The 27,116-nt window shown below is 30.9% G+C and overlaps 1 protein-coding gene and 2 long non-coding RNA genes across 4 annotated transcripts; 2 read left to right on the top strand and 1 right to left on the bottom strand.

Annotated features, from left to right (window-relative positions):
- The first annotated feature begins 5,030 nt into the window (after positions 1 to 5,030).
- On the top strand, positions 5,031 to 6,835 carry LOC145116505 (uncharacterized). Of its 2 annotated transcripts, none has more exons than XR_013712125.1 (4): positions 5,031 to 5,233; positions 5,812 to 5,865; positions 6,000 to 6,215; positions 6,509 to 6,835. It is a non-coding gene; the product is annotated as an uncharacterized LOC145116505 (long non-coding RNA). The 2 variants fall into 2 exon arrangements; XR_013712126.1 differs by having other exon boundaries at positions 6,496 to 6,835.
- Positions 6,836 to 8,557: 1,722 nt separating this feature from the next.
- On the top strand, positions 8,558 to 9,003 carry LOC145114729 (uncharacterized). Its single transcript, XR_013711177.1, has 3 exons — positions 8,558 to 8,670; positions 8,785 to 8,832; positions 8,914 to 9,003. It is a non-coding gene; the product is annotated as an uncharacterized LOC145114729 (long non-coding RNA).
- Positions 9,004 to 19,021: 10,018 nt separating this feature from the next.
- On the bottom strand, positions 19,022 to 19,755 carry LOC145114102 (uncharacterized). The gene is made up of 2 exons (XM_079050112.1): positions 19,090 to 19,755; positions 19,022 to 19,033 (listed from the first exon to the last, which is right to left on the bottom strand). The coding sequence occupies exons 1-2, from the start codon at positions 19,753 to 19,755 to the stop codon at positions 19,022 to 19,024; spliced, it is 678 nt and encodes a 225-aa protein (XP_078906238.1).
- Between the last annotated feature and the right edge of the window lie 7,361 nt (positions 19,756 to 27,116).

The following is a 27,116-nucleotide window of genomic DNA, read 5'->3' as shown; positions in this document are numbered from 1 at the left end:
CAATGTGGATTGCCTTGATAGGATGTTATAAAAGAGATACGAAAGTAAGGTGTTCTAAAATGAAACTTGAAATGAATCCAATTATTTCAACTATGCTATTATGAAAATATAAAAATACAATGCCTTAATAAGTTTGCCATAAACCAAATATGAAAGTTGGATGTTATAAACAAATACAAAAGTTGGATGTTGTGCAATGTTATAATACCGATATCAAAGTACAATGCCTTACTTTTATTTTTCCTATAAAGACTTTATAGTTTGAGCATCTAACAAATGATAAGATTACACATTCAAAATGTAGCCTAATAAAGATATTTTACTTTTATTTTTTCTTGTTATGATGTTGTACATTATAAAACTAAACTTGTTTGATTATGAGGTGTTGGATGTATAAAGTTCATATCTTGGCACTTATTCTTCTAAATTCAAGTTTGAGGTCATATTTGGATGGTTTTGGCCCCTTCCATCGATGCTCTTGGAGTTTGAGGAACTTAGTATGCCTTAGTAAGGCTCCTCTGTGGTCTATATGCTTTGTAGAATGGAGTCACTTTGTGTCATTTTGGCTTTATTAAGGACTTAGGATTGTAGATCTAGTTTTAGAATGAAGTCCTAATGGATAAATTTAGAAACTTTATCCATTAAGTCATTGAAAAGTAGACCTGAAGTTTTGGGTTTAGATCTCTAAGGATTAAGCACTTAATGAAGAGAATGACATTCTGCCAGTTCCCACGACCAATCTGATCCGAACTTTATTCATTTTGTGTTTATTGGTGCCGTAACCGATCCGAACCTCCTATTTGAAAATTAAAATGCTCTAGAACCCTCTCCCAAAATGCATCCAAACTTTATTGATTTCCGCATACTTTATCTTTAGAAACATCGACATATGCCCTAGCCAAAGCCAACTCTTCGCGTTTCACCCAGTTCTTTCGCTTTTAGCGGTGTGTATATGTAACACCCCAAAACTTTCAAAACTTTAAAATGCTATGGTTTTAAAAACATTCGGTTATTAACACACATTTAACAAAAATGGTCCCACAAAAACATTTACAAAATAAAAACATTGGGTGTTACCATTAAGCATCAATACAATCATAACAAACAAATAAGAATTACATCAATACAATAAATAATGAACTTAACAAGTTCCACTCTATTCTCTGTCTCATAACTTCTACTTCTACTATCATCTTTCTCCTTGAATATAACTTGAGATACATGACATTAAAAAGGAATACGTAAGACAAAAATGTCTCGTGAGCTACATGAGTTTTAGATCATAAAACATTTTCAATTATTTTCAAGGAAAACTCCTTTCATACATACCATAAAGCATTTTCAATCATTTACATGAAAAATCATTTCGTACATAACATAGCATATCATATCATAGGTCTCATTTCTTATCTTATCATTCCATTAGCTTCTTTTCCATTTCCATTTCCATTTTCCATTTCCAAGACCAAGGTGGAAAGAACAAATCAATCCACCAAGGCATCATGCTTTCGTTTCCAAGACCAAGGTGGAAAGAACCAATCATTCCACCATGACATCATTTCCAAGACCAAGATGGAAAGAACATAATCAATCCACCAATGCATCATGCATATATGACATCTGCTTCATGAAGGGGAAGGTACCATCCTAGTAGGTTCCTCTAAACCTCTTATGAGGCATCACGACTCAGACAGTTTTCATTATTTATTTACTTTCTTTTTAGCTTTCACTTTGCACATTATCAATACTCATATCATCATTTATAATAGTGTAGGTTACTAGTTAGATATACTTTGAAAAGACATTTCCCATATCAAACAATAGTTTTTTTTCCAATACATTCTTTTCTTTAAAAAAACGTTCTTTCCTTCAAGGCATTCTTTCAAAACATCATTTCCAAAAGCATTTGACACTTTTATTTCAAAACATTTCATATATCAAAGCATTATTGGTGTTTCATTACCATAAAATCATTTTTCCATGTACCCTAAAATGGGAAAAATGCCAACAGTACTGACCTCAATCATGAGAAGCTTAGCTAGTCCTTATTTAGTTCCTTTCCTTAGAGCAACACTCTCTAACATCACATATATAACATGAAGGTGAAGGTCAACAAAATGACCAAATTACCCTTCTAAGATTTTCAACATAAAGTTTGAGGACAATCGGAGGTCATTTACTAGATTTTCCATGAAAAAATATGTACTTAACAGGACATTTGACACGCCTCCGTATCAAAAGTGCAGGTCACCATTTTGGGCAAAAATTTGTTAAATGCTTTGTAACTTGTTCCCTAGACCTCCAATGGCCACTAAACTTTACCAAGTGTTTTTTTGGAAAGGGAACTTCCCTAACGAGGATTTCCGGGCCAGCTTTCACGCACCGACTAATCCCCCGCTGCAAACATGAGGCTTTGCCTCATGCCCTGGAGTCACTGCAAACGAACCTCCATGGCCACAAGGGCTGAGTAGTGCCAGGATTTGAACATGGTTATTAAGGACTAAATAAAGGTTATCAACTTCTCAAATACTCAGTTAACCCCTATCCTCATAATAACTTAATCATTAAGACCTTTGTCACAATGCTAAGTTCATAATGCTTATAAACACTCAAATGAAAGGGTTAAGAGCTCAAGTTGATCAAGAACACTCTTTAACCAATATTACTTTTTCACAAATCATCTAATACATCATTGGGTGTTGTCAAGTGCTTAACATTACACAAAGCTCATGTTAATTCCATAATAGAGTTACAGAATGTCCAATTCCAACTTCCCCATTGTGCCCTTTGGGCCAAAGTAATCACTAGAGCTAAAACCTTAATAGCATACCTCCATGTTTGTGTTTCAATATAATATCTAGAGTGTCAATTCATGTTCATGCATGTCATTCACTTCTTATACGTCAATCATCATGTAGTTATCCATAGATTTCCAAAAATGACCTTATGGCTAATTATTCCATAAATTCAACTATAGATCACTCAGACCTTCATGTTCTCGCATTCAAATCATATTATTAGTATCAACTTATGTTTATAGATATAATATAATCATCAAATGATCACATACAAATGATTCCTTTATTTTTATCACATTTTCCCCAAAATCACCTAAAATCCATGTTTATACTTGATTCTATCATCATGGGTGTGTTTAAGCATTCCAATTGCTTTATTGTCATCAAACATCATCTAGGTCATTGAATCCATTCCAATCTAACATATAAACATGAAATCCCCAATTTGAACTTCTAGGGTTCATTAGGGTTTTCACTCAAATCCTCAAATCCATCAATAGGATGATTGGATTGAGATTGGGATCATCAAAACAACTCAAGGGAGGTTAGAAACCATAACCTAATCAAGGAATCAAACTAATTTCGACATTGGGGTTTTTCCCAAACCTTGAATTCAAAATATATAGTTTGAGAATAAGAAATTATACCTCTCAAGCTTGATGTTGCTTCATATCTTCAATTACTAACTTGATTCATCAAGGTATCCGGTGTTGCCCTCCCTTGTTGAGGTTGAGGGTTCAAGTCCCGCAGTGGACATAGGTGGATTTTAGGAGTAAAGTATGTATTTGCCGTTTCAAAAAAAACCACTCTAAATCTTCATTTGCTTCATAGAAATCACCATTTCCCTTTATCTTTCTCTTAGTCACGTTCTTCCCAATCAAATGGGAGAGAAGACCCATTAACTACTTTTGAACTTTCCTAACTTGCCACTTTTGGTCTCTCTTTTCAAAAGCTCTTTCAAAATAACTCCAAACTAACTTAGAAGCTTCAATTAACCTCCAAAATGGTCCCTCTACATCCAAATCTTCACCAACTTAGTCCAAGTTATTAAGTTGGTCAAATAGCTAGTCAAACCTAAGTTTCACCTGATTGTCACAAAATAGCCCTTTAACTTTTAAGATGTTATAATTTTCACTTCTAACCTTCTAAATTTCATATCAACTAACGATATGCTTACTCATTAATGCTTTAACTATATACATCATCTCTCTTTTATTCACTTTATTTATTTAAGAACTCAGTCTTAAATTTTAGGATGTTACAGTATATTTGCGTTTTTTCTCAGCAACGGGTTGCAATTCCTCACTGGTTTCTTTTGCGTTTCTTTTGGGAGCCGGGTCGTCACTAGAACTGTCAAATTCTATATTTTGAGCATCAAGGAATTTCTCGGGTTGAGAAGATTGGAATTGAGTTTCTGGAACCCTTTGAGAAATATGTTGTAAGATTGTTGCATTTGGTAATTTTGTTATGGGTAGTTTTGGTATTGCCGATTGTTTGGGTTTTGAAATTATGGAAAAGAAAATAGAATATTTTAACTTGAATTGTCTGGTGTGGATTTAAGTCTTTGGTTAGAACCGGTTTGTTTAACTTTGCCTCAGGAATCCATTGAATGTCACCGAAGAAATTGAGCAAATTATAAAAAATTTCAGACAAAACAACTAGAGTTTAGTGAAATTTGAGTTTCAAGTTTATACAAACTTATATTTTAATGCAAAAAATTAAAAATAAATAAATAAAAGAAAAGGACCAAAGATGCATGCAAAAGTTAAAAGTGGGTAGGTGGGCCTATATTTCTTTGTATCTGCATGTGAATCGCATGCATTCACATGCATTCGGTTGTCAATAAATTTAGTAAAAAATCAATGGGTTAGTGAAACCGATTTAATGCCTTAAACAAATGAACCCATTTAACAAGGAACAAATAACCGGCGGTACCGCCAATACTGCCATTTACTGTCTGTAAAAGTCGCGACGAGACCCTCCTCTCTAAGAATTATGTACATGTTAAAACATTACAATGTCCAATTCCAAACTAAAACAATCATATAAAAGTATAAATATTTAGTTAATACATATATTATCTTATAAAAAATCGAAATCAAACATTAATTGATCGACTCGAGTTGTTTTATAGATAAATAAATAAATGATTTAACAGGAAGTGTTAATTATGGAAAGGTTTTAAATATTAGATAATAAATAAATAAATAACCGTTGGAAGTCGAAAAGATTGGGTCGGTGTTGGCGCATAATATATTTCAATCGTCCCGCTCTCAACACACCCAAACACCGCCGGTCGCCGGAGGCTCAGAGTGATCTCTGTAACTCCGCTCCGCGGAGAACTAAACACCCCCTGTCCCAATCCTTAGCAGGAGACCCACTACCATGGCTTTAATCCAATAATCATCAAGATCGTGGATGCTGTAATTTCCTCTGTAAGTTTAAAATTGATGTAGGGATGAGAAAAATCCAAGGTTAATTGCTGTTTTCTCAGTTCTCTCTCTCTCTCTTCTCAATAGGGTGTCTTGTTTTACCCTCTATTATTTCGATGACGTTCTTATTTTTGTAAAATTTGATTTTCTGGGTTTAATTAACTGCACTACAGACTGTTTCTATACCTTGGTTGATCTTTTCGTTGGGGGGGGTTTCTTCTTTTTCTTTTCATTGGGGGTTTTGCTGTAAAATCTAATATAGAGTGTCTGTGTTTCGATCGTTTTGTTGATCGATTCGCCAATGCTTTTGTGTGTTTGGATGGTTTTGAGAATGCATTTCAGTTTTATGAATAAGCAATTTGATCAGATCACAGTTTTCTGTGTGTGGGTATGCAACTTCATTTAGTAACCTTTTCTCCTATTAATTCCTTGAGATGTCATAATAAAAGTGATTGGTGGTGATAACATTGAAGGACTTCTAATTTCTCCAAAGTAACTACCTTCTAAGTTCTAAGCCATTCTAGGATATGGAACACGTAAATCTTTTAAGAAGATTTTTTTTTATTGTTTTTCTCTTGCAGTTTCTATCCAACAAAGGGTTTTTGGTCAGCATATCCAATGACAATGATATACAGGTAGCAACTAGTTTCTTATTTCTCATTTTTCACATAATACACTAAACTACCTATCCAGATAATTTAGGTTTTTTGTGGTCTGAGTTAAGCAAGAAAACTCCATTCACAGTCAAAGTTTGACTTTTTCCAATCAGGGTCCCACTTGGCCAATCCCATGGTAATGATTTTAGATAAGTACAACCTCAAGCAACAAAAGCAGAGATGATCCAAACAAGAATCATGTTGATATTATCAGAAGAGCAAACCACAGTCGACCTTCAGTGATCAGTTGTAAATGCCAGGTCATCATATGCAATTTCATTTGATAATTATGAAGATGATGATATGTTGTAAGGGTTTCTTGTAATCAGGTATTAAAAAGATTGGTTTTTGTTAAATGTTAGAATTTTAGTCTTACTGAGTGTAACGCTTCATTTGTTTTTGTAATTTAGTTGAAATCTTTGGATATTTCATTAAATGGAGCTTTAAGAAGAAAGATTATATAAAACATACATTACTTTCTTTTCGTAAGACACAATAACTAACAATTTTCTCAAAATCTCAAAGATTTCAAATCAGTTTGAGTTTTATAGTCACTTCTTCTCAAAATAAGTTTTTTTAATAACAATTTATTTTTTGTTTAATTTGGAGGATTGATTTGCAGCCTTGGAGAAGAAAGAGACTAAATCTTATACAGTTTGCCCGAATAAAATATCCAATTGCTTGTTCTTTTGAAGAGTTTTAGTTGCTTTTGAAAGTGGATTAATTATTAATTATTGTTTGGGATGTCCTTGAAGCTCAAGTGGTTGTAGTTACAGGTGATAATGTTGTTGAACTAAAGAATGGAGTTGTTGTTGGATACATAGATGGAGATAAAAACATCAAAATCAAGTAAAACCCGAAAATCTGGAGCATCAAACAATAGTTAATGTTGATTAATTTCATCATATTTATTTATGTATTTTTGATGTCTACCGAGGCTTATTCTCTCTACTATTATGTGTTTGTTCCACAAATGTGCTTTCACTAATTTGAAATCAGAGAATAAGAACAGATAATCCAAGCTTCAAAATAACACCAAAAATGAACAATTAAACCCTAGAGATTCGAGGTGCAAAACCTGATTTCACAAAAAAGATGCCCTTCTCTCACAAACTCACAGACTAAATTTATAAACTATCCCATTATTTGGCAGAATTCCCTTTTTACCCCTTCTGAAATACCCCGCCCCTAAACAACCATCTTGTCTTCTGTTTAATCTCTCCTTCTTATTATCAAGAAGAACTTTCTTTCTTTTTGGCTTTTCATACCTATTTTTTCTTACCAGTTTTAATCAAAAAGTCACCTCTTTGTATAGATTTTTACTGTTTCAATCAGTAAAAGCGTACAATTTTTTTATTTTTTTTATTTTTTTTATTTTTTATTTTTATAGATTTTTACTGTTTCAATCGGTCTTTGAAAAGGTTACTGTTTCTTACCATTTTACGCCCTCCTCTCATTAACATTTTCATTTTCCCCCTTAATCAAATTCTAATTTAAGTTTTTATTCTTTTTTGACATTTGAATTCATTTTTGATGTTCATCTTGTGGTTTTGGTTCTTGAAAATCAAAATACCGACATCTTCTATATACGACTTGTATTTACATGCAGGGGCGGAGCCAAAAAAATTTTTTAGGGTATTCCTTTTATATATATATATATATATATATATATATATATATATATATATATATATATATATATATATATATGGCCGGCCCAAAATGTTAATGGGCTTGGGTTATGAACTTATAATCTATAATCTAATGATCGAGTCGATTCTATGATTGTAACCGGACCAGACCGGAATAGGGTTATATACATTCTCATTGTGAGAAGGGGTCATTTGAGCATTGATTTTGAAGGTGTAAAATAACCCCTTAAATACAATTTTTTATATATAAGTAAATTAAATTTGAAAAAGAAAAACTAAAAAATAAATAAACTTATCTAAGAATGGAATTGTGCAAATTTATAAAATTTAAGGTATGAAATATGTAAATTTTAAAAACTAACTTATTATAGAAATTGAATTTCTAAATATGAGGAGCTAACTTTAAAAATGAATTATTTAAAAAAACATGTCAAAATGTAAAGCCATGAAATGGATCCCATAGTCTTTAAGGATTTGATATTATGTGCCTTGCCAACTCCACTACATATGTTTTCTGAATTACTTACACCCAAATATTATTTTATTTTGAAATATAAAAAAAAAATTGAAAATTTGAGGGTGGGCCTGGGCCTACCCTGGTTCTAGGGTGGCTCCGCCCTTGTTTACATGGTAACTAACAAATTCTGCATCTTTATTATCTTCACTTATTATTCTTCATCACCTATAACTCATAATATGCAAATACTGCCATGTCAACATGATTTTTTTTTTAATTACAAATTTAGGAAGCAACTAAAACGTCTAAAGAAAAGTCACTTTGGTCTATGAGTATGGAAGATGTACTATTGGTTACTTGTACTAGATTCTTAATTATTTTTTGTTATGATTTCTATCATTAATTTCTACTTTGAAATGGAAATTTTAATTTAGTTATGGAAAAGCTTGTAGATAGTGTCATATATATCTAAACCTACAAATTAAAAATGTCTTTAGTGGGTGGAATGCTGTGTTAAATTAAATTAACTAATGAACAATTATTAATCTTCTTCAGGTAAATAGATAATTCTGAAAACATCTTCATTTAACCTTGGGATTGATGTGTGTGGGAGTTATTGAGCTCCAGATTCTTCATAATCATAGGAGAGGTACAGATAAAGAGAAGAAGAAGTAGGTATAATATTACTATAGGTTGTTACCAATTATGATTTGGAGTTTTTTTTTAATAATATTTCTTTACATAGAAGCATTGATTGTACTTTTAATATTTTGGTTTTAAATTTTCAAGGTTTCCAGCAACAATCAATTGATTGGTTCTTCTATGGGTGGTTTGAAGGTAATTCTTGAAATCTCTCTCAACACATGAAATAGAAATGGGAATGAAATTTCTTATTCCATTTGTTTGTGATATATTTAGGAATTCAATGATGGCGTTGAAGCTTTGTGGGTGTCATATAGGAAGATGTATCTTAAATTTATAAGATGTTAATTTGAGTGAGATATGAATATTTTTGGGTTTGAAAAAAAATAGATGTTACCAAGAATGTTTTATTTTATAAATTTTTACCAAACAGCTTTTGGACACTTGGGTTTGTGGTCAGGAAATTAATGCTATTTTATATTTTAGGAGAGACATAATTGTCATCTTTGGATAACATTAAGGCTATGTTTGGCGTACTAGCTGAAAAGCTAGCTGTTAAATAAAAAGCTAGCCGATAAAAAATGATGTTTGATAAAACTAGCTGAAAAATATGAAATGACGTAAAAAGACATTTAAAAGAATGTGTTTTTATAATTAATTAAGGGGTATATTTGGAAAATTTTAAAAAAGCTCCTAAAAAGCTAGTCTAAGTAGCTTTTTAAAAAGCTAGCTTATAAGCTACTTTTTTGCTTACCAAACATGACAACTTAAAAAAGCTCGAAAGATAAGCTAGCTTTCTAGCTAGCTGTGACGTACCAAACACAGCCTAAGAATATTATAAATTTAGCTAGCAAGGTGAGAAGCCAAACTTTCTGTACTTTGCTGAAAAGCTAAACTTTCTTCACATTTGTTTCTATATACTCTCAACAGTTTCTTTCTATTAAGATATTCTATTTTAGTATTATACCTTTAGTTATAGTGTTATGTTTTTAAGAATCAACCTATTAAGAAATTCTAATTTTTATCTTTTTCCTTATAAAGAGAACATGAAAATTCTACCTATAAGACATTGTACATTGAAATTTGAAACTTGATTGATTTTGGTTACTAATTATAGCAAAATACTATAGTATTATACCTTCAATTACATTGTCATACACACACTTAAGGTTTTATTTATTTTTTAGTAAAAAACTTCATTGAAAATTTACCTATTAAGACACCATACTTCTAAATTTTTTCCCTTACTTAGAATCAACCTATTAAGAAATTTAATCTATTCATATCAAACTTGTTTGATTTTGATTAACAATTATATCATTATACTTGCATTGTTTTCCTATTATGAACTTTGAAATCTAACCAATTATACTCACATTTTTTAATATTAAGACATTATACACTAAAGTATAACCACTTTAATTCTTTTACCTCTTAAGATATTGCAATAACATTGTATCTAGAAGTACTTGTAATTATTTTTCTTATTAAGATATTGCACTTTGAAAAGCCAAAATTTTTGGTTTTGGTTATCATTACTTTCAATTTAATTCCTATTAAGATATTGTACGTTTAATATTCTTTTTGTACTTTTAAGATGTAACCACAATCTACATCGCACTATATTTTCAAATTCCAACTTATATAACATTGCACATTATATTTTTTTATTAAGATATTGTACCTTTTTTTCATACTTAGACATTGTACTTTCATGTTTATTCCTACTAAGATATTGTATTTTTAATATTATTCTTTGATCTTTAAAAGGTAACACAATATATCATTTTACTTTCAAATCTAACTTGTACAACATTTACCAAATATATCATTTTACTTTCAAATATATCATTAGTTTTAGAAAACTATTTAATAAAGGTGTTGTTTACAGAAAGAAAAAAAATAATATACATCTCATACTTCTAAGTATTTTTTGTTATTAAGACATCGTAGTTTTAGATGCTTATCTAACAAGTTTATAGCATTAAATCTTTAATTACAACATTTTACTTTTAAGTATTTTTCGTAGTAAAATATTGTAATTTTTTTTTTCTATAATGACATTTTAGTTTTAAAATCCAACTAGTTATAGGATTATACCTACACAAATTTCTTTACATTTCAAGTCCTAATGTTACAATATAGACCCCAAATTCTGGAAATTATATCATTTAACTCCCTACGACTAACACTGATAAATTATTACGGCTTATAGCATTGTACTTTTTGTTTTCCTAGTAAAAGCACATTTCTTTTAAAAATCATTTCAATTAAAGCATTGCATTTATTATAAATTTTTTTCTAAGAAAACATGATTACTTTCCGATATTTTTTATAAAGACATTTTTTACAAAATTCTTTACATTTTATTTATCTAGGCATTTTACTTTAAAAAAATTACCAATTAAAGCATTGTACTTTTTGTTTTCTTAACAAAAGCACATTTCTTCTGAAAAATATCCAATTTAAAGAATTGCGTTTTTTTATTTTTTTTTCTAATAAAACATGTTTACTTTAATATATTTTTTATAACAACATTTTTTACTTATCTAAGCATTTTACTTTCAAAATTTTAAGAATTATAGCATTGCACATTTAAAAAAACAAATTATCTCAATTAAAGCATTGCATTGTTTTAGTTTTTTTTTAAATAAAACATTGTACTTTATTTATACTTATTTAGATTTTTTGCTTATTTATGCGTTGTACTTTGAAAATTTACCAATTCCAGCATTGTACTATTTGTTTTCTAAATAAAAGTACATTTTAAAAAAAAATGAACCCAATTAAAGCATTGCATTTTTTTAGATTTTTTTTCTAATTAAACATGATTACTTTCAGATATTTTTTATCAAGACATTTTTTATTTATCTATGCATTTTCTAATAAAATCACATTTCTTATGAAAAATCATCCCAATCATTTTTTTAGTTTTTTTTTCCTATAAAACATGTTTATTTTCATATATTTTTTTACCAAGACAATTTTTACAAAAATATTTACATTTTTTACTTATCTATGCATTTCATTTTGAAAATTTTCTAAATATAGCATTTTACCTTCTGTTTTCTGAATAATAGCACATTTCTTTTGAAAAATCATCCCGATAAAGCATTGCATTTTTTTGTTTTTTTTCCTACTAAAGTAATTTTACTTTTAATTATTTTTATATCAAAAGACATTTTTAAAAAACTCTGCATTTTTTACTTTGAAAAATTTACCAATTTAAAGAATTGCAATTTTTTATTATTTTTTTTCTAATAAAACATTGTACTTTTTACTTATTTAGATTTTTTACTTATTTATGCGTTTTATTGTGAAAATTTTACCAATTACAGCATTGTACTTTTTGTTTTCTAAATAAAAGTACATTTCTTTTAATAAATGAACCCAATTAAAGCATTGCATTTTTTTAGATTTTTTTTTTCTAATAAAACATGTTTGCTTTCATATATTTTTTATCAAGAAATTTTAATATATCTAAGCATTTTACTTTAAAAAATTTAACAATTATAACATTGTACTTTCTGTTTTCTGAATAAAAGCACATTTCTTATGAAAAATCATCCCAATCATTTTACTTTTTTTTTATTCCTATTAAAACATGTTTCTTTTCAGATATTTTTTTAACAAGACATTTTTACAAAAATTGTTACATTTTTTACTTATCTAGGCATTTTTCTATGAAAAATTTACCAATTATAGTAATGTTCTTTCAGTTTTCTTATAAAAAACACACTTCTTTTAAAAAAATCATTTCATATAAAGCATTGCGTTTTTTTAGTTTTTTTCTACTAAAGCAAGTTTACTTTCAAATATTTATATATTAAGACATTTTTTACAAAATCATTATGTTTTTTACTTTGAAAAATTTACTAATTATAGCATTGTAGTTTCTGTTTTCTTAATAAAAGCACATGTCTTTTAAAAAATCAAACCAATTAAATCATTGCATATTTTTAGTTTTTTTTTCTGAAAAAACATGTTTACTTGCAGATCGTTTTTTTTTTGAAAATATTTTTTACAAAAATCTTTACATTTTTTACTTATCTAGGCATTTTTCTATGAAAAATTTACCAATTATAGTAATGTTCTTTCAGTTTTCTTATAAAAAGCACACTTCTTTTAAAAAAATCATTTCATATAAAGCATTGCATTTTTTTAGTTTTTTTCTACTAAAGCAAGTTTACTTTCAAATATTTATATATTAAGACATTTTTTACAAAATCATTATGTTTTTTACTTTGAAAAATTTACTAATTATAGCATTGTAGTTTCTGTTTTCTTAATAAAAGCACATGTTTTTTAAAAAAATCAAACCAATTAAATCATTGCATATTTTTAGTTTTTTTTTCTGAAAAAACATGTTTACTTGCAGATCGTTTTTTTAAGACATTTTTTTACAAAAATCTTTACATTCTTTACTTATCTAGGCATTTTTCTATGAAAAATTTATCAATTATAGCATTGTTCTTTCAGTTTTCTTATAAAAATCACACTTCTTAGAAAAAAATTATTTCATATAAAGCATTGCATTTACTAATTATAGCATTGTAATTTCTGTTTTCTTAATAAAAGCACATGTCTTTTGAAAAATCAACCAAATTAAATCATTGCATATTTTTAGTTTTTTTCTAATAAAACATGTTTACTTTCAAGTATTTATATATCAAGATATTTTTTACAAAATCATTACATTTTTTACTTTGAATAATTTACCAATTATATCATTGTAGTTTCTGTTTTCTTAATAAAAGCACATGTCTTTTGAAAAAACAAACCATTAAAATCATTGCATATTTTTAGTTTTTTTTTTCTAATAAAACATGTTTACTTGCAAATATTTATATATCAAGACATTTTTTACAAATTCATTACATTTTTTACTTTGAAAATTTTACCAATTATAGCATTGTAGTTTCTGTTTTCTTAATAAAACCACATGTCTTTTGAAAAATCAAACCATTTAAATCATTGCATATTTTTAGTTTTTTTCTAATAAAACATGTTTACTTTCAATTATTTATATATCAAGATGTTTTTTAGAAAATCATTACATTTTTTACTTTGAAAAAATTACCAATTATATCATTGTAGTTTCTGTTTTCTTAATAAAAGCACATGTCTTTTTAAAAATCAAACCATTTAAATCATTGCATATTTTTAGTTTTTTTTCCTGATAAAACATGTTTAGTTGCAAATATTTATATATCAAGACATTTTTTACAAATTCATTACATTTTTAACTTTGAAAATTTTACCAATTATAGCATTGTAGTTTCTGTTTTCTTAATAAAAGCACATGTCTTTTGAAAAATCAACCAAATTAAATCATTGCATATTTTTAGTTTTTTTCTAATAAAAATACTTTCAATTATTTATATATCAAGATTTTTTTTACAAAATCATTACATTTTTTACTTCGAAAAATTTACCAATTATATCATTGTAGTTTCTGTTTTCTTAATAAAAGCACATGTCTTTTGAAAAATCAAACCATTTAAATCATTGCATATTTTTAGTTTTTTTCTAATAAAACATGTTTACTTTCAATTATTTGTATATCAATATATTTTTTACAAAATCATTACATTTTTTACTTTGAAAAATTTACTAATTATATCATTGTAGTTTCTATTTTCTTAATAAAAGCACATGTCTTTTGAAAAATCAAACCAATTAAATCATTGCATATTTTTAGTTTTTTTTTCTGATAAAACATGTTTACTTACAGATAGTTTTTTTTCAAGACATTTTTTACAGAAATATATATATATTTTACTTATCTAGTCATTTTTATATGAAAATTTTACCATTTATAGCATTGTTCTTTCATTTTTCTTATAAAAAACACACTTCTTTCAAAAAAAATCATCATAAAAAGCATTGCTTTTTTTTTAGTTTTTTTTCTACCAATGCAATTTTACTTTCAAATATTTATATATCAAGACATTTTTTACAAAATCATTACATTTTTACTAATTATAGCATTGTAGTTTGTGTTTTCTTAATAAAAGCACATGTCTTTTGAAAAATCAACCCAATTAAATTATTGCATATTTTTTAGTTTTTTTTTTCTGATAAAACATGTATACTTGCAGATAGTTTTTTTTCAAGACATTTTTAACAAATATCTTTACATTTTTAACTTATCTAGGCATTTTTTTTTATGAAAAATTTACCAATTATAGTAATGTTCTTTCAGTTTTCTTATAAAAAGCACACTTTAAAAAAAATATTTCATATAAAGCATTGCATTTTTTAGTTTTTTTTTTCTACTAAAGCAATTTTACTTTCAAATATTTATATATCAAGACATTTTTTAAAAAATCATTACATTTTTATTTTGAAAAAATTACCTATTATAGCATTGTACTTTTTGTTTTCTAAAGAAAAGTACATTTTAAAAAAAAAATCAACCCAATTAAAGCATTGCATTTTTTTAGATTTTTTTTTCTAATAAAACATGTTTACTTTCAGATATTTTTATCAAGACATTTTTTATTTATCTAGGCATTTTAGTTTGAAAAATTTAACAATTATAGCATTGCACTTTTTATTTTCTGAACAAAAGCACATTTCTTATGAATAATCATCCCAATCATTTTTTTAATTTTTTTTTCCTATTGAAACATGTTTATTTTCAGATATTTTTTTTATTAAGACATTTTTACAAAAATCTTCACATTTTTTACTTATCTATGCATTTTGCTTTGAAATTTTTTCTAAATATAGCATTTTTTACTTATCTATGCATTGCGTTTTGTAAACTAGAAAATAGATTTAGGGTGAAAATAACCTTGTTAATTGTACACTTGTTACAAGAAGATGTCAGGGTATATAAAGAGGCAGGATCCTTAGACATATGAAACCCTACAGGCCCATGGGCTAAAACTAGGTTAATGCATATGTACAATATTTACATTCCAATACTCCCCCTCAAGCTGGATCATAAATGTTATACATTCCCAGCTTGTTACAAATTACAGATATTCGCAAACCAGGTAAAGCTTTGGTAAAGACATCAGCTAGTTGGTTTCCTGTTCGAACATGAGGAGTAGAGATGGTTCCATCTTCTAGCTTTTCACGAGTGAAATGACAATCTACTTCGATATGTTTAGTCCTTTCGTGAAACACGGGATTGTTTGCAATATGGATAGCCGCCTCATTATCACAATACAGGTTCATTGGTTTTGATTGAGCAAACCCAACTTCACCTAACAAATTCTGTACCCATATCAGCTCACATGTAGTCTGAGCCATAGCCCTATATTCAGATTCGGCACTTGATCGTGAAACGACATTTTGCTTTTTACTTTTCCACGAAACTAGGTTCCCTCCGACAAATACACAATAACCTGTGGTAGACCGTCTGTTTGTAGGATCTCCATTGTAATCAGCATCTGTGAACCCTTCAATGACATGATGACCATGATTTTGATATAGGATGCCATGACCAGGAGCACCCTTTAGGTACTTTAGAATATGAGTAACCGCATCCCAATGAGAAGTTCGAGGTGACGACATAAACTGACTTACAACACTCACTGGAAAAGCAATGTCTGGACGTGTAATCGTCAAATAGTTAAGTTTTCCCACAACTCTTCTGTATTTCTCTGGGTTCTCAAGTGGATCTCCATCGTCTGCTTTCAATTTCATATTCGGAACCATTGGGGACTCACAAGGCTTTGTTTCAATCATCCCAGAATCTCTCAGAATATCCAAACAATATTTTCGTTGAGACAAACAGATCCCTTTTCGAGTACGAGAGACCTCAATTCCCAAAAAATATTTTAAAGGACCTAGATCCTTGGTTTGAAATCGAGATGCAAGAAAATCTTTCAGTTTCTTGATTCCAGTTCCATCACTCCCGCTAATCACAATATCATCAACATACACCACTAGCAGAATGCATCCAGAAGAAGATGAAGCAAAGAACACAGAATGATCATAAGAGCTTCTTCGTAAGCCAAACTCTTTTACCACAACATTAAACCGTCCAAACCAAGCCCAAGGGGATTGCTTTAAACCATACAATGATTTACGCAACTTACAAACCCTGCCATACTCCCCCTGAGCAACAAACCCAGGTGGTTGCTCCATATAAACTTCCTCATGTAAATCACCATGTAGGAAGGCATTCTTCACATCTAGTTGGTGAAGGGCCCAGCCATAAGTAGCAGCTAATGAAATGAACAAGCGGATGGAAGATACCTTAGACACAGGAGAGAATGTCTCTGAGTAGTCGACCCCATAAGTTTGAGCATATCCTTTAGCAACCAACCGTGCCTTCAGACGAGCCACAGATCCATCCGGGTTGACTTTCACCGTGAATACCCATTTACAACCGATCGCCTTTTTACCTACAGGTAATTCTACCAACTCCCATGTATTATTATGATCAAGAGCATTGATCTCATCAATCATAGCATCCCGCCATCCAGAATGGTTCAAGGCTTCACCAACCGTTTTAGGAACATGTATAGTATCAAGTGTAGAGATCATAGAGCGTGAAGCTGCAGACAGTTTACCATAGGATACAAAAGAGGCTATAGGGTACGTACATGAACGCTTACCTTTCCTTAGGGCAATAGGAACATCAAGATCAGGTTCCCGTGTATCGGAAGGTGATGAATCGCTCATAGCAGGAGTCTCATCAGTACTTGGATCTGCAAAAGAAGATGGTATTGGATCGGGATTTGATGTAGGTCGTTGGCGTCTATATACGTGAATAATTGGTGGCTTAATATGCTCTTCACGTTGTGTGGAGTTACATGGGCTAGGAGACTCAGGAGCAGGTATGGTATATACCAACAGATCATCAGACACACTTGGGTTGGAACGATTGGTCATAGGAAAGAAGGGTATATTTTCATGAAATGTAACATCTCGAGATACAATGTACCGATTGAGTGTAGGAGAGAAACACTTGTAGCCTTTCTGAAGTCTAGAGTAACCAAGGAAGATACATTTCAAGGACTTCGGATCCAACTTGGTTAGGTGTGGTCGGGTATCACGAACAAAACACGTACTCCCAAAGATCTTTGGTTCGACAGGAAACAATGACTTTGTAGGAAATAGAACCGAGAGTGGACTCATACCATCCAAGACAACAGAAGGCATTCTATTAATGAGAAAACAAGCAGTAAAAAGCGCATCAGCCCAATAAGTTTTAGGAACAGACATGTGAAATAGAAGAGCCCGAGCCACCTCTAAAAGATGACGATTTTTCCGTTCTGCGACCCCATTTTGGGCTGGTGTGTCAACAAAGGAAGACTCATGAAGAATACCATTTTGAAGCATGTAAGACTGAAATGTTTGAGACAAATATTCTTTTGCGTTATCACTACGAAGGGTTTGGATGGCGGTTTTAAATTGTGTTTTAATCTCAGCATAGAATGAACAAAAATGTGTAAACACTTCAGATCGATTTTTCATAAAATAAAGTCAGGTAGTACGTGAATAATCATCAACAAACGTAACAAAATATTTAAACCCAAGTTTTGAAGTAACAGGGCATGGTCCCTAAACATCATAATGGACTAACTCAAATGGGGATGAAACCCGCTTATTGACTCTTGGACTTAAATGAATACGTTGGTGTTTAGCAAACTGACAAGACTCACACTGTAAAGACGTTAAATAAGAAAACTCAGGACACAACTTCTTTAGATTCTGCAGAGACGGATGACCTAATCGACAATGAACTTCAAATGGGGATGAAGTGGATGACGCCAAAGAGTAAGGTGTTGGATGTTCGAATATGTATAGGCCATCAGATTCCCGTCCTCTACCAATAATCTTCTTCGTCGACAGATCCTGAAAGACACAATAATCAGGAAAGAATGAGACACAACACTTTAAGGCATGGGTAATTTTGCTAACTGATAACAGATTGAACGAGAAATTTGGTAGACTCAATACAGAGGATAAGGAAACAGATGGCGTAAGTTCAATAGTGCCAGAACCAAGAACATGTGGGGTAGACCCATCAGCAATCGTGACATGAGATGAAGATGTGTGTTTATCAAGACTAAAGAAGAGGGTAGGATTACCTGTCATGTGATCTGAGGCACCTGAATCGATTACCCATTTTGAGGCAGAAGATAATAGGCATGTATTAGGGTTACCTTTTTCAGCAAATGCAACAGTTGGACCAGTGGAGTTCTCAGTCTTTAAAAGGCGTGCATATTCTTCTGCGGGTATGGTAATAGTGTTGTCTGATGCAGAAGCAACATGTGCTGATGAGCTTTTCTGATTTCTAGACAAGAGCTTCTTACAAGTGCGTTTGGTGTGACCAAAATCATGACAATAATAACACTCAACGTCATCAGAAGTTGAGATAGCAACCCGTGATTTTGTAGTTCGGTCACTATGACCACCTCTAGAACTCCCTCTGTGACCCCCACGAGATCCTCCTCGGGAGCCACCATGAAATCCTCCTCGACTAACCAAAGCACTATTATGATCAGAAGGTTGTGGAGACTGAATATTCTCATTTCGAAGAACACGAGCAAATGTTTCTTGAAGGGAAGGAATGGCGGATTCATTCAAAAACTGAGATCTGATAGAGTCGAATTTTGGTCGCAAACCAGTCAAGAAACTGATTACAGCCACTTGTTCTCTCTGAGTCTGCATAGCTTGGACATCAGCACTCAAGGGAAGAAGGGAGTTGAGCTCCTCATATACTTTCTTAAATTCCATGACATAAGTGGTGAGTGATCGATCTTGTTGTTCCCCACGATGAAAGGACTTACAAACACTATAGATTCGTGAGATGTTGCTTTGTCCAGAATATAAGAAGTTAAGATAGTCCATAAGTTCTTTCACATATTCACAGTGACTAACCAGCGAAGAGACAGAAGGCTCGATAGTATTGACAATCTGCAAATACAAACGAGCATCACTTTGTAGCCACAAATCAGAACCATCACCTTTGGGGGGATCAGATGTGAGATGAGAAGCCATTCCCATGCTTCGGAGGTAGATCCGAATAGTTTTGTTCCATTCAAAGAAATTGGAGCCATTAAGTTTGTTGTCGGTGAGTCTAGCAATTACCGGAAGCAACTCAGGTACTCGTGGACCACTGCTGCTAGATGATTTGTCTCCTCCGGACATCTTTACGAACTAGAAACAAATAAGAAAAGAGAACGACACTCACAGGATGCCCTAATCAGAAAACGGTGCACTCACAAGGTGCTGGAACACCGATGAACAGTACCGATGAACAGTACCAGAATTGTGCTCGATGAACAGTACTTCGTGAACAGTAATCTCTCAATGCAAAAAACCCTCCAACCCTAAACCTCTCTCTGATACCATGTAAACTAGAAAATAGATTTAGGGTTAAAATAACCTTGTTAATTGTACACTTATTACAAGAAGATGTCAGGGTATATAAAGAGGCAGGATCCCTAGACATATGAAACCCTACGGGCCCATGGGCTAAAACTAGGTTAATGCATATGTACAATATTTACATTCCAATACGTTTTTTTTTTTTTTTTGTATTAAAGTGGCTTTACTTTCAATTATTTTTATATCAAAAGACGTTTTTAAAAAAACATGTGTATTATTTACTTTGAAAAATTTACTAATTATAGCATTGTACATTCAATTATTATTATTTTTTTTAAAAAGCACATTTCTTTTGAAAAATTATCCCAATTAAAGCATTGCATTTATTTAGTTTTTTTTTCTACTAAAGCAATTTTACTTTCAATTAATTTTATTTCAAACGACATTTTTAAAAAATCTATACATTTTTTTAATTTGAAAAATTTACCAATTATAGCATTGTACATTCAAATTTTTTTTAAAAAGCACATTTCTTTTGTAAAATCATCCCATATAAAGCATTGCATTTCTTTAGTTTTTTTTTTCCCTTTTAAAACATGTTTACTTTCAAATAGTTTTTTTCAAGAATTTTTTTACAAATATCTTTACATTTTTTACTTATCTAGGCATTTTACTTTGTAAAATTTACCAAGTATAGCATTGTTCTTTCAGTTTTCTTATAAAAAGCACACTTCTTTTAAAAAAATCATTTCATATAAAGTATTGCATTTTTTTAGTTTTTTTTTCTACTAAAGCAATTTTACTTTCAAATATTTTTATATCAAGACATTTTTACTTTGAAAAATTTACCAATTATATCATTGTAGTTTCTGTTTTCTTAGTTAATGCACATGTCTTTTAAAAAATCAACCAAATTAAATCATTGCATATTTTTTGTTTTTATTTTTTATTTTTTTATTTTATTTTATTTTTTTCCTGATAAAACGTGTTTACTTGCAGATAGTTTTTTCAGTTTTCTAGGCATTTTTCTATGAAAAATTTACCAATTATAGCATTGTTCTTTCAGTTTTCTTATAAAAAACACATTTCTTTTAAACACATTAAGTTTTGAAGATAATTTTTTAAAGACATTTTTTACTTATCTAGGCATTTTACTATGAAAAAATTACCAATTATAGCATTGCACTTTCAGTTTTCTTATAAAAAGCACACTTTAAAAAAAAACCATTTCTCATAGAGCATTGCATTTTTTTAATTTTTCTTTCTGCTAAAACAATTTTACTTTCAAATATTTATATATCAAGACATTTTTTACTTTGAAAAATTTACCAATTATATCATTGTAGTTTCTGTTTTCTTAATAAATGCACATGTCTTTTAAAAATCAACCCAATTAAAGAATTGCATTTTTTTTAATAAAACATGTTTCCTTTTATATATGTTTTATAAAGACATTTTTTTACTTATCTAAGCATTTTACTTTCAAAATTTTAAGAATTATAGCATTGCACAATCTTTTTAAAAATCATCCCAATTAAAGCATTGCATTGTTTTAGTTTTTTTTTTTAATAAAACATTGTAGTTTTTACTTTTTTAGATTTTTTACTTATTTATGCGTTTTACTTTGAAAAATTGACCAATTACAACATTGTACTTTTTGTTTTCTAAATAAAAGTACATTTCTTTTAAAAAATGAACCCAATTAAAGCATTGCATTTTTTTAGGTTTTTTTTTTCTAATAAAACATGTTTACTTTTAGATATTTTTTATGAAGACATTTTTAATTTATCTAGGCATTTTACTTTAAAAAATGTAACAATTATAGCATTGTACTTTCTGTTTTCTGAATAAAAGCACATTTCTTATGAAAAATCATCTCAATCTGTTTTTTAGTTTTTTTTCCTATTAAAACATGTTTATATTAAGATATTTTTTTATCAATATATTTTTTACAAAAATCTTTTACATTTTTTACTTATCTATGCATTTGACTTTGAAAATTTTCTAAATATAGTATTTTACCTTCTGTTTTCTGAATAACAACACATTTCTTTTGAGAAATCATCCAGATAAAACACTGCATTTTTTTAGTTTTTTTTTTCTACTAAAGTAATTTTACTTTCAATTACTTTTTTATCAAAAGACATTTTTAAAAAAGTCTGTGCATTTTTTACTTTGAAAAATTTACTAATTATAGCATTGTACATTCTTTAAAAAAAAACACATTTCTTTTGAAAAATCATTCCAATTAAATTTTTTAGTCTTTTTTTCTACTAAAGCAATTTTACTTTCAATTTTTATTATATCAAAAGACATTTTTTAAAAAATCTTTACATTTTGTACTTTGAAAAATTTACCAATTATAACATTGTACATTCATTTTTTTGTTAAAAAGCACATTTCTTATGAAAAATCATCCTAATTAAAGCATTGAGTTTTTTAGTTTTTTTTCCTATTAAAATTGTTTACTTTCAAATAATTTTTTATCAAGAAATTTTTCACAAATATCGGTACATATTTTACTTATCTAGGCATTTTACTTTGTAAAATTTACCAATTATAGCATTATACTTTATGTTTTCTTAATAAAAGCACATTTCTTTTGAAAAATCATTTCAATTAAAGCATTGCATATTTTTAGGTTTTTTTTTCTATAAAAACATGTTTACGTTCAGATATTTTTTTATCAAGACATTTTTTACAAAAATCTTTACATTTTTAACTTATCTAGACATTTTTTTTGAAAAATTTACCACTTATAGCATTGTACCTTCTATTTTTTTAATAAAAGCACATTTCTTTTAAAATATCATTTCAATTAAAGCATTGCATTTATTATATTTTTTTTCTAATAAAACATGATTACTTTTAGATATTTTTTATAAATACATTTTTTACAAAAATCATTACATTTTATTTATCTAGGCATTTTACCTTAAAAAATAACCAATTATAGCATTGTACTTTTTGTTTTCTTTTAAAAAATCATTTCAATTAAAGCATTTTTTTTAATAAAACATGATTACTTTTGGCTATTTTTTATGTAGACATTTTTTTTCAAAAATTATTTCAATTTACCAATTATACAATTTAACAATTTACTTTTCAATTAAACAATTTACCAATTATAACATTGTACTTTCTGCTTTCTTAATAAAAGCACATTTGTTTTAAAAAATTATTTCAATTTAACAATTTACTTTTCAATTAAACAATAAAACATGATTACTTTTCAATTAAACAATTTACCAATTATAACATTGTACTTTCTGCTTTCTTAATAAAAGCACATTTGTTTTAAAAAATTATTTCAATTTAAGCATTGCATTTATTTTAGTTTTTTTTTCTAGTAAAACATGATTAATTTCAAGTATCTTTTTTATAAAGACCTTTTTTACTAAAATCTTTACATTTTTTACTTATCTAGCATTTTACTTTAAAAAATTTACCAATTAAAGCATTGTACTTTTTGTTTTCTTAACAAAAGCACTTTTCTTTAGAAAAATATCCCAATTAAAGAATTGCATTTTTTTAGTTTTTTTTTTCTAATAAAACATGTTTACTTTCATATATTTTTTAGCAAGAATTTTTTTACTTGTCTAAGCATTTTACTTTCAAAATTTTAAAAATTATAGCATTGCACATTTTTTTGAAAAAATTATCTTAATTAAAGCATTGCATTGTTTTAGTTTTTTTTTCTAGTATGACGTTGTACTTTTTACTTATTTAGGCGTTTTACTTTGAAAAATTTATAAATTACAGTATTGTACTTTTTGTTTTCTAAATAAAAGTACATTTCTTTTAAAAAATCAACCCAATTAAAGCATTGTATTTTTTTAGATTTTTTTTCTAATAAAACATGTTTACTTTCAGATATTTTTTTATCAAGACGTTTTTTATTTATCTAGGCATTTTACTTTCAAAAACTTAACAATTATAGCATTGTACTTTCTGTTTTCTGAATAAATGCACATTTCTTATGAAAAATCATCCAAATCATTTTTTTAGTTTTTTTTCCTATTAAAACATGTTCATTTTCAGATATTTTTTATCAAGACATTTTTTACAAAAAATTTTACATTTTTTACATTTTTCTATGCATTTTACTTTGAAAAATTTCTAAATATAGCATTTTACCTTCTGTTTTTTGAATAAAAGCACATTTCTTTTAAAAAATCTTCCAAATAAAGCATTGCATTTTTTTAGTTTTTTTTCCTCTTATAACATGTTTACTTCCAAATATTTTTTTATCAAGACATTTTTTACAAAAATCTTTACATGTTTTACTTATCTAGGCGTTGTACTTTGAAATATTTACCTATTATAGTCTTGTAGTTTCAGTTTTTCTTAAAAAATGCATGTTTTTTCTTTGAAAATCATCTCAATTACAACTTTTCACTTGAAATATTTAACTAAGAGCAAGCCTTTTAAATCGTCTTGGTTAAAATAAGGTAAAGCTTGAATTTGAAAATCATCTCTGCCTCGCTGCGGGTCAGCACCTCCGAAAGAAACAGAGGACTTCATTTAGTGACCCCGTGATCGCCCTCTGAACGATCAGAATAAGGTAAAGCTTGAAGATAAGTTTTGTACTCTATTAATTTCTCAGTCCCTCTAGTCGGGTGGGCGCCGTCTGGTCTTTCAACCAGATCCCCCTAAAAACCGTACGTGCGGGTCTCCCCGCATGCGGCTCACGCAATTCGAGGTGGCCCAGCCCAGCATTCATTCTAAAATCTTGTAGTGAAATTGAGACTGCTCGACTTCGGAAGCAAATTCGCGTGTAGGCAGTGCTATCTGTTGTACCGTTGACTCTATCTATTCATTGAATTTGCTTGATTCGATTTTTTATATAGGCTCGCTCCCTCTTTTTCCAAGAATTCATGCACTTCCCTTTACTCCATAGGGCCTTCTTTAAGAGGTTCATAGTCCAAAGCCTTCCATTTCTGTCAAATGACTCGGCCTCCCCTGGATAACGAGGTCACCTTCACAACCTTCTCCCTTCTGTCCTTATGTTGTAGTAAGGTAGGGCTGTTCGCTTGAGTTGCTTAACCGCCCCTTAGCCCGGTGCTCATGACGCGCTATGGAACCTCCACCGTGCTGGGGGACCAAGCAGGGCATAGCTAGCGGCATAGGAGCCGACTCGGTATCAGCGGCTTCATGCCGCACTGGAGTGATCCAATATGTGGTTCCGCACGTTCCACCACTTCTCTGTTCATTTCCAATACTGATCGTGAAACACCATGAGCAACAGGATGTTGAGGTCCGAAATTCGAAGTGAAATTTTTGATTTGCCCGTTCCTAGTCGTCATGGGAAAGAAAGGCAGAAAGAAGAAAGAAATTATTCCCTTTTTTCTTGTCCAATACCACCAGTACCAGAAATGCATCTCCTTCACCCGCGCGAGAGATTTCTATGCCAGCCGGGAATAACGACTCTGTTATGAAATCAAGCGGCAGACAGACTCATTTGGTCGGTATTCCCTAATGACTGGTTTTAGGAGATTAGGGTCCCCCTTATATTCTCTACCCATCTGCGTGGGGTTTCCGTATCCGTCTCCGCGGAGATCTCCAGATCGTAAGACATTATCGCCTTCGCGGCACTGGACTAGATTTCCGTCATTTCCGGAAAGTGCACGGACAGCCGCCCTTCCCCCTTTTCACAATGTTCGTGTAGTCCAACTCATACTGCCTCTTAAGGTTTGTTCTATACCTCACAACAACTACCTCAGATTCTAAATCCGTCTTTAGATCAGAAGTAGATGCCTCATCCAGGGCTCTGTTTAGGTCTTTCTCGTATAAGCAGATGAAAGGAAGTTGAGAAGCTTGTTGACTAGGCCGCAATTTTCTTTAAATCGTCTTGGTTAAAATAAGGTAAAGCTTGCATTTGAAAATCATCTCTGCCTCGCTGCGGGTCAACACCTCCGAAAGAAACGGAGGACTTCATTCAGTGACCCCGCGATCGCCCTCTGAACGATCAGAATAAGGTAAAGCTTGAAGATAAGTTTTGTACTTTTTTAATTTCTCAGTCCCTCTAGTCGGGTGGGCGTCGGCCGGTCTTTCGACCAGATCCCCCTAAAAACCGTACGTGCGGGTCTCCCCGCATGCGGCTCACGCCATTCGAGGTGGCCCAGCCCAACATTCATTCTAAAATCCTGTAGTGAAATTGAGACTGCTCGACTTCGGAAGCAAATTCGCATGTAGGCAGCGCTGTCTGTTGTACCGTTGACTCTATCTATTCATTGAATTTGCTTGATTCCATTTTTTATATAGGCTCGCTCCCTCTTTTTCCATGAATTCATGCACTTCCCTTTACTCCATAGGGCCTTCTTTAAGAGGTTCATAGTCCAAAGCTTTCCATTTGATCCGGCCTCCCCTGGCTCTTCCACCGTCTGGGCTCCCTTTCTTCCCTATGCTCCCCCGGCGCAGACCTACCACGCTTCGCGCCTGCAGCGTTTTCGCCAGACAGTCTTTGCCAGTAGTGTCATCCTCCCCGCTGGCTGTATGGGCGTGTTGCCCCTCGCTGCTGCGTTCTGTTAGGCTATGGATTACAGGAACAAATGTAGTTGAATGGAATAGCAGGCGGGTTACATGTTCCACTGTGCCGAGATTTGAGGTGCAGGTGGTGATGATCACCCCGGGGTATGCGCTAGCGCCCTTGACAAGCACTCCAGAACCCGCCAACGCTCGTGAAAACCCGGGTCGGTCGATCCTCCATTCATCCGACCGTAGGTGTGGATAACGAGGCCACCTTCACAACCTTCTCCCTGCTGTCCTTATGTTGTAGTAAGGTAGGGCGGTTCGCTTGAGTTGCTCAACCGCCCCTTAGCTCGGTGCTCATGACGCGCTACGGAACCTCCACCGTGCCGGGGGACCAAGCAGGGCATAGCTAGCAGCATAGGAGCCAACTCGGCATCAGCGGCTTCGTGCCGCACTGGAGTGATCCAATATGTGGTTCCGCACGTTCCACCACTTCTCCGTTCATTTCCAATACTGATCGTGAAACACCATGAGCAACAGGATGTTGAGGTCCGAAATTCGAAGTGGAATTTTTGATTTGCCCGTTCCTAGTCGTCATGGGAAAGAAAGGCAGAAAGAAGAAAGAAATTATTCCCTTTTTTCTTGTCCAATACTACCAGTACCAGAAATGCATCTCCTTCGCCCGCGCAAGAGACTTCTATGCCAGCCGG

The sequence above is a fragment of the Lactuca virosa genome, chromosome 5 (genome assembly GCF_052849685.1).
Source record: "Lactuca virosa cultivar CGN04683 chromosome 5, Lactuca_virosa_CGN04683_v6, whole genome shotgun sequence".
Lineage (NCBI taxonomy): Eukaryota > Viridiplantae > Streptophyta > Magnoliopsida > Asterales > Asteraceae > Lactuca > Lactuca virosa.
Note: the sequence above shows the minus strand (reverse complement) of the source record. Positions and strands in the feature narration are given on the sequence as shown.

What these genes read in the sequence shown, in the direction of transcription:
- LOC145114102 (XM_079050112.1), bottom strand. Translation starts at nt 19,755, where the DNA reads ATGTCCGGAGGAGACAAATCATCTAGCAGCAGTGGTCCACGAGTACCT.